Genomic DNA, 8,053 nt, shown 5'->3' on the forward strand with positions numbered 1-8,053 from the left:
AACATCCATCAGCTGCCTCCTGCACACCTCCTACTGGGGATGTGCCTGCGACCCAGATACATGCCCTTGACCGGAATCGAACCTGGGACCTTTCAGTCTGCAGGCCGACGCTCTATCCACTGAGCCAAACCAGTTCTGGCCAGGCATTGTGCCTCTTCATTTTCTCTACCAAGCACTGAAAAGGATCAGTTGACAGTCATCTTTCACCAGTGTCTGGCACCGTCTCCTCAAAGCCAGCGGGGGCAGAGGGCAGTCTGTGACCACACCCCAAGCTTGATGTTTCCTTTTCAGGAAGCCCACTGGCCTTGGAGCCTCCCCACATTGACAACTGGAGTGTGATGGGCCAACCGAGCGAGATCCTAGGTCTCAGTCCTTCCCTCTTCAGCTCCCCAGGGAAACTGCTGTCAGAACAGGTCTTGGAGGAGGGCAGCGAGTACCTGACCCAAGGTGAGCATGCAGGGCTGGACCTGGTCCTTGGTTCATTCAGAAAACACACAGTGATGCCCACCAAGTAAGTGTGCAGCCTTGTGCTGGGCAGTGCTGGATGCCCAGGGATGTATGCTGTCCGGGCCCTGCCTCTCAGAGCCCATAGCTTAGTGGGTGTGTGGAGGAGCCCCAGGCCAGCGTGGGGAGTGGAAGGCTCCAGAAGCCTGCAGCAGGGACCAACTCGCTCTGCCTAGGGTAGAGGTGGCCCAGGGGAGCTGGCCTGGGAGCTAGATTTGAATATGGCGGAGGAGATCCAGAAACCTGGAGAGTGGCACAGAGCCCTGGTGCCGTGAGGGAGCCATTTTCATCCTAGCCAACCTCTGCCTTCCCTCCCGGACAGCTCTCTTTGAAGAAGTTTTCTTAGATCCCGTGTCTTCACCTTCTGCCTGCGTGCTGGAAGTACCACCGAAGAAGGTAGGCATCTCTCCACCCCTCCATCCACAGGAACGGTCGTCCTGCTTTCCATGAGTCACTCACCGGCTCGATTCACTCATCCATCCCCTCAACGTTTCCAGAGACTCATCTGTTCATCCTTTGAATGCTCACTGTTGGCCACCAGGCGCCCACTCTGTGCTGGGCACTTGGAATGAACTAGACAAAAGGGATGAAAGCTAAAAGGCTGTCAGGGCCTGGCTGGTATGGCTCAATGGTTGACCATCAGCCCACAAACCAGGAGGTTGCATTTCAATTCCTGGTCAGGGCACATGCTCAGGTTGCCAGCTGGTCCCCAGTAGGGGGCATGCAGGAGGCAGCCAATCAATGATTCTCTCTCACAATTGATGTTTCTATCTATCCCTCTCCCTAATATGTATATATTTAAAAACTGTTAGGTGCCCATAAAAGACCCCACATAATATTACAACTGCTCTATGAGACCAGTGTCTCTGGGACCCCATTTGACAGAAAATAGATGAGCAACCTCAGGAATCCTCAATTGGAAAGAGCTCCCTCCAAAGCCCCCCCACACTGACCTCGGTGGCCACTGTCTGCTCCAGGAGTCACTCACCTGCTCGATTCACTCATCCATCCCCTCTATCCATCTGGCAAAGGGGCAGCCCTAGCCCTGGTCCCCAAACCATTCTTCCTCCAATGTGTGTGGGTGGGGCACTGCCTCAATGAGTAGTTGAATGGGCAGCAGTAGGAAAACAGATGCCCTTAGTGGAGCCTTTAGTAAGTGCCTGGCACTGTGCTAGGTGCTTCTCGGCCTGCAAGACGTGTAGTGAGCACTATTCTGTAGGTGAAATTGACGCTTAGAGAAGTTAAGACTTGCCCAACACATCATGGCTATCATGTGAAGTGGTAAACTGATGGGATTGAGAGATATTGCCCCAAAAACAGGAGGCAGAAGAACTCAGCCCCATAGAGTCCCTCTCTGACCGCTATGGGAACTTGGGAACATTTGTTTGAATGTCCAGGGGGTGTTTGGATGAGGTTGTCTTGAATCTGAGACGTTTCTCATGCTCATTTCCTAGGAGAGCAGTGAGTTGGGGCATGAAGAGACACCAGTGTCTGCTCACATCCCCTCCCAGGACACACCCCCTGAGGCTCCTGAAGACCTTTCTGACTCCCACAGCCCGTATCTGTCCTCAGTGTCACTGGGCCACCTCTCGCTGAGTGAGGACAGCCAGGCATCGTCCGTCCCCAGCTCTGAGGGCATGGACACCGACACGGACACAGAGCTGGTGTGGGGGCAGCAGGTGAGGGGGACAGCCATTGAGGTGGGCCCTGCCTCTCCTGCCAGCTCTCATCTCTCTGCCCCCACCCAGGAGGCTCAGGCCAACCCCGAGGACCTGAAGTTCTCGAGCGATGAGGATGGAGACTACACATGGACCCCCACCCGGCGGGCCTCCACCTTGCCCTCAGCCAGGAGGAAGAGCAGGAGGGGCCAGGCAGACAGGGGCCCCATGACGCTCACGAACAAGAAAGACTCCTGCCCCACTCAGCCGAAGAAAAAGTGTGTCAATGGCTTCATCATGTTCTGTAGGATGAACCGGAAGCAGTACATCCGGTGGGTGGGAGTCCTCTTTGGCCGCCCGCCTCCCAGAGCATGTTGCCCGCTGCTGGCTGACCCGTGGGCCCGTCCTCAGCCACATGATCCCCCAGCATCTCACCCGGCCCCACTGATTGGTCAGGGCCTGGCCATTGTAAGCAGAGAAACCCACCTCAGACTTAAGAAAAATAGGACATTAATAGCTTATATAACCTGAAAAAAGACGGGGGTAGATTAGGTTCAGATGTGGCCCCAGCACTCACAGGATGCTGTCTGGAGTCCTTGTCCCCCTCGTGGTGGGCATCAGCCTCAGGCCGGTGGGGCCGCTGGGCAAGGTCACTCCTGGAAGGTCAGGCTCATGTCCTGGCCCCCATCCTAGCAACCTTGTGGGAGGAGAGCTCATTCCTAAGGTTGCAAGAAAAAGTTCTTGGGTCCGACTTGGTAGAACAGGAGCCCAACCCGGAACCCATCGTTGCCAGCCTGAAGCCGGGGGATGGGAGGCCCCCCAAGCCACAAGGGAGAAGAGCTGGTACCCTTATGGGAAGATCCAGGGCCTGATATGGGGAGCAGCGGATACGGTGGCGTCTTCCCAACAACCATTTAGTCAGCCTCCCCCTTTTTGATGCCTCAGCTCCAGGGTGTGTAGTGGGGGTCTTTCGAGACATCTAACACAGGAGGGAAAGAAGAGAGGGCAAGGGTCAGGTCAGACCGGGGTCTGCCCAAGCAGGCCTCTCCTTACCGCCTCCCTCCTGTCCCAGAGCCTGCCCGGGGACTGCGTCCACCACTGCCACCAAACAGCTGGCCCAGCTCTGGCGGGAGATGACGGAGCAGGAGCGCAGACCATACAGGTGAGCAGCCCAGCAGCCCGCTGGGGCGGAGGGCCTCCACGCCTCAGCCCTGCGCCGGCTGTCAGAGCCTTGAGCTTAGTGAGATGAAACAGGCTGGGAGTTTCCTGGGGTGGGAGGTTTGGGTGTTGCAAACTTTTATGAAATATTTGGGGGTGACAGAGATAGAAAGGTGCTCTACCTTGGAGCTTAGAAAAGTGTACCTTAATTTGGAATTGGCCCCTGCTGCCCTAAATTTCTTTTGCCCTCTCTGCCGCAAGGCATTTCTCAGAGCAGGAAACTGGGTCTTCCCTTTCACTTGGCCTCCTCCTTCCCTCCCCTCTTCCCTCTCCCCTCCCTTCCGGAAACCCCCTCCTCTTCACCTCAGAGTGGCCACCTGCCTGTTTCTCAGTTGGCCCTCAGTGTGCAGAGATTGTAACAGGAGTGTGGGGCTTCAGCAAAGAGCCCCTGGTGGAGTCCTATTGTATAGGCCGGGCCCCGAGGTTCGCCCGCCCTGTGGGACCAGGTAAAGCCCTGGCCTCCCTTTCAGCTCAGGCCTGGCCGCTGCAGGGCCAGAGCACCAGTGGTGAGGCAGGGCCCGAGCGGCCAGGGAGGGACCGCCCATCCCACTGCCTCTCCCCCCAGCATCAAAGCTCGGAGGTTCAGCCGCCGGCACAATCGGATTGTGAAGCAGGAAAGCTCCAGCAGCGAGGACGAGGACTCGGGGGTCCCCAAGCCCTTCTACCAGCTGCTGGCGGACAGGGCCTGCTGTTCCTCACAGCCCGCCTCTCAGCTGCCTCCTGGCCACAGATGAGAGGGTAACCCCTTCACCTCTCCTCCCTCCCCACCTTGCAGCTCCACAGCTCGTTTGAAACCTGGAGCCAGTGAGGAAGAGGTTGCCCCCTCCTGGGCCTCAGCCCTGCTAGGCAGGTCTCCTTGGCCAGTTCCCTCCGGCTGGGAGGGGGTGGATTCGTTGACCCTCTGCTTTGTGTGTTTGCCATGTATATGGGCAGCTGAACTCTGCCCTTCTCACAGCTCCTTTCTTCCCTGGGGAAGGAAGCTCTGCATGAAATGCAGCGAGAAGTTAAGATGGGGCTCCCCTCTAACCTGCCTTTGTCCACCCCAGAATCAAATGGTTTCAACCCTGTTCATTCTCACCTTATCCTACTCCTCCCTCCCCTGTTCTATTTATAGGTTATTTATTGTTGCCAACAAAGTAAAGTGGAACCCTTGTTACCAGCAAGGGAGACTAGGCAGGCTGCCTTGGTCCCCTGCTCCCGCAGCCCTGGGGGCGCTCCTTCCACCTGGATCTGGAGGCCCCAGGGTCCCCTGCCTTTTGAAAGAAATCACACTCTCCCCACCACAAACATGATTTCCACCCCAGCCCCTCAGGGTGCTGGGATCAGAAAGCCAGAATCTCAAATTGGGCTTCATGTGGTGCAGCTTTTCTTTAGGAAAGTTGTTTGGAAAGTAACCCACACTCCTGAAGCTTTTAGTTATCCTGTTAACTTTATTTTAACTGAAATGTAAGCATAACATGTCCTAGAAAAATAAAGATTTAGGATACAAACTAGACACGGGGGTCAAGGTTGCCCCTCGGGTGAGGGGATCTTTGGTCTGGGGCTGGACGTGATGATGAGGGCTGTCGTCCAGGGGGAGCAGAGGGGAATCCTCGCCCAGGCCTCCCCACACCTGCATTGTGTTGCAGCTGGAAGAGCCCAGCTGGGAGGCTGTCAGTCCCTGGGCATAGGACTGCTCCACCGTCAGATTCCAAGCAGTTCTGAGAACTCTGGAGGTCAATGGAGCTATTAATAGTGTTTTAGGGAGTGATAGGGAGAGGGCTCAAGGGGGTTGGATGTCCAGCCATTTTACAGGGTTTTCAGCTCACAGCTCGTACCAGGTCAAGGGGGGCAGAGCCCCCAAGTCAGGACCCCCCAGATCTCCCCACGTATATGGGGCAGAATAAGGAGAGGGCTGTAACAGAGGAGGCTTCCCATCCAGAGGGACGGTGCCCTTGGACAGGGGTGAGCCCCGCACATCCAGGGCTTGGAGGTTAAGCAGCCGGGGGTAGGTTGTAGTGTATGTGGAATCCTCAGATCAACAACTGTTTCTGAAAGGTTCCCTTCTCCCAGCTGTCCTGGATCTCAAGCACCATTGTCAGGAGAGGCGATGAGGCCTGAGGGTCACAGTTCCAAGGGCTCTTCCACAGGCACTGACTGTAGCTGGGTCAGGACCTTGGTCTCAGCTTCCAGCCCCTCCTCCACCTCGCCCCCCGCTGTGGCCCCCAGGAGCAGCCCCTCAGGGTCAGGGTCTGGAAGCCTCAGCACAGTGTGGGGGGCCTGGGTCCCCAGCCCCTTCTCCGCTTCTAGCAGCCCCTCTGTGCCTGTGCTCAGTTCCAGTCCGGATGGCCAGATGGGCACGGCTGCAGGTGACAGCATGAGGCCCTCAGGTGGGGGCGCAGGGAAGCCAGCCAGGAGGCAGGAGGAGTCTGGTGAGAAGGGCAGGCTGGCAGCAATGGTGGCGGCAGGGGCAGGTGGTGGCTGTGGCAGCTGCTGGGCAGAAAGTGCGCCGAGGGCGTGGGCCTCTGGGAGAGCAGGGCTGGGAGCCACGGGAAGGGCTCCTTCGGGCACCGAGATGGCCGTGTCTGGCTTCAGGGGCAGGGCCAGGCTGGGGGCAGGCGGCAGGACCTGGGAGACCAGCATGCTGGTGGGGAAGGTGGCCGTGAGGATGATCTTGCCCTGCTGCACGGCCACACCTGTCACAATGGGGCTGCCAGACACGGGGTTGGCCAGGAGGAAGTTTCCTGTGGGGAGAGACGTCAGGGCACAGGGTTAGAGGGGGCTGCTGGCCGGGAGCAGAGGTGGCAGTTAAGCTGCTGGAAGGAAAGAGGAAGATTAGCCAGAGGCAAACCGACCCCCCTCAGAGCGGGACTAAGTCTGGGTGGTTTGAGCCTCCGCACAACCCGGCACAGGGGGGGTTCTGGGACATAGCAGGGATGAGCTACCCCCAACCCAAGCCCACCAACAGCACTCTCCCTCCCTGATAACTACCCCCACCCAGGCTGGACGGAGGCAGAAGGGGGTACCTGGGGCAGTGGCCGGAGGCAGCTGCAGGGCAGTCACGCCCACCCCGGAGTTTATCAGGTGCACATTAGTAGGGCCCGCGGTAGCTGCCACCTTCACGGGGCTGCCTGGCCCAGCTGCCAATAGCTGCAGTGGCCCCACAGCTTGTGGCAGAGTCACCACCTGTGAGGTGGGCACCACCTGGGGCAGATTCAATAGCGGGGAGGTGGGGCCCAGGCCTGCAGGGTACCCAGGGGGTGGGGAAAGGGGCACCACTTGTGGAGCAGCCACAGAAGCCACGGGTCCTGGGGGCAGAGGAAAGGCAGCAGCCGGCGGGGGCCCAGGCACCACTTGGGGCAGAGGCACTGGCACCTCCTCTCCAGGTGTTCCCAGAGCAGCCACCTGGGGCTTGGTCTCAGGGGCCTCGGGCTGAGCCTCCTCCAGTCGAACCTCCCCGGTCTGAGGGTCCAGGACCAAGGAGGTCTTGCCCTCGCTGGGCCCCGGGGGACTAGGCTGTGGTGGTGGGGCGCCCCCACCCCCTGTGAGCAGCAGGGGGCCCAGGCTGGAGGCTTCACCCAGGGCCAGGCTGTTGATGATGACAGGGCTCCCATTGAGAAGCACCGCTGGTGAGCTGCTGGCAGCCAGGAAACTCCCGTTCACCAGGATGGAGGAAGAGGCAGGGCATGGCGCAGGAGGGGCGGCCCCCGCCAGGAATATGGAGCCCTGGGCAGGGGCCTCCGTGGCCACTGGAGCCACCCCCCTCTCCAGGTCCTCAGGGCTGCGGCTGGACTCATCCTCAGTAGTGGGGTTCCCATCAGACTCGCTGTTCAGAGAAAGGATTGTGAGTTGCGGCCCTGAATGCTGTTTCCCCACTGGCCAGCCAGCTTCCCGCACGGAGCTGCAGGAGCCTCCCCCTCTTTCCCCGGCCCAAACTTTTGGGGACAACGGGGTGGATGCGGGCGGGGGAGTATGAAGCTTCCTCTCTCAGACCACCTAAGGACCCTCTGCAAGCCCTGCGTGGACATCACTGCATAAAAGCTGACGCTGTCCCAGCCGGAGTGAGGAGGCCGGGCATCCAGGCTGCCGGTCTCGGGGTCGGGCTGAAAGCAGCCTGGAGGCGGCGGAGAGCCGGGAGGTGGCGGCCAGCTCAGTTCCCGGTGCCCTCCCAGGGCGTCAGGGAAGGACGGGAGAGGCTGGCGTGCTGGGTGGGAGGGGAAGGGCTTGGGTTACAGGGAAACCGGAGCTGGGGAAGGTTCACGTTTCACAACAAAGACAGACGACGGACCACGCCGTTTGGGCCCCGAGGGGGGGCGGGGGCGGGGAAGGGTGTGTGAGAAAGCGCCGGGGTCGGGGAAGGACCGGGCAGCAGCGGCCAGAAAGAAGCCCCGACGCCGGGTGCGGGAACAAAGGCCCCTCCCTCTTTCCCCGTAGCCCCCTTTTCTCCCTGTCTCCCCAGTCTAGCCACCCACACGGATGGGGATCTAGGATGGGGTCCTGAGTGAAGCGGAGGAAAGAGGTCGCCCAGCCTCCGCGAGAGAAGCAGCGATGTTGGGGAGAGGGCCGGGACGTGTGCCCGTGGCATCCTCACTATTCCTCACGCCGGGCGGGCGCCGGAGGGTGTGAGCGGAGGCATCTGCGGACTTAGCGCGGGCTCCGGCAGCGGGCTCGGGAGAGGGGGCTGGTGGGTGGCA

The 8,053-nt window shown here is 59.7% G+C and overlaps 2 protein-coding genes across 2 annotated transcripts in view; one reads left to right on the forward strand and one right to left on the reverse strand.

The window, feature by feature from the left end:
• BHMG1 (basic helix-loop-helix and HMG-box containing 1) overlaps positions 1 to 4,188 on the forward strand; it is a gene marked incomplete at its 5' end in the record, with an annotated part of 19,735 nt that extends 15,547 nt beyond the window's left edge. The window contains 7 exons of the mRNA XM_015564397.1: positions 292 to 447; positions 827 to 900; positions 1,959 to 2,183; positions 2,253 to 2,494; positions 3,235 to 3,324; positions 3,946 to 4,063; positions 4,156 to 4,188. Coding sequence (XP_015419883.1) covers positions 292 to 447; positions 827 to 900; positions 1,959 to 2,183; positions 2,253 to 2,494; positions 3,235 to 3,324; positions 3,946 to 4,063; positions 4,156 to 4,188 — 938 coding nt within the window. The remainder of the gene's footprint in view (positions 1 to 291; positions 448 to 826; positions 901 to 1,958; positions 2,184 to 2,252; positions 2,495 to 3,234; positions 3,325 to 3,945; positions 4,064 to 4,155) is intronic.
• A 596-nt stretch (positions 4,189 to 4,784) lies between these two features.
• Positions 4,785 to 8,053, reverse strand: part of SIX5 (SIX homeobox 5) — a 4,662-nt gene continuing 1,393 nt past the window's right edge. Inside the window, exons 2-3 of the mRNA XM_015564398.1 lie at positions 6,386 to 7,345; positions 4,785 to 6,103 (exon numbers count right to left, since the gene is read on the reverse strand). Of these exons, the coding sequence (XP_015419884.1) occupies positions 5,484 to 6,103; positions 6,386 to 7,345 (1,580 nt within the window). The 3' untranslated portion in view covers positions 4,785 to 5,483. The remainder of the gene's footprint in view (positions 6,104 to 6,385; positions 7,346 to 8,053) is intronic.

The sequence above is a fragment of the Myotis davidii genome, unplaced genomic scaffold, assembly GCF_000327345.1.
Source record: "Myotis davidii unplaced genomic scaffold, ASM32734v1 scaffold741, whole genome shotgun sequence".
NCBI lineage: Eukaryota > Metazoa > Chordata > Mammalia > Chiroptera > Vespertilionidae > Myotis > Myotis davidii.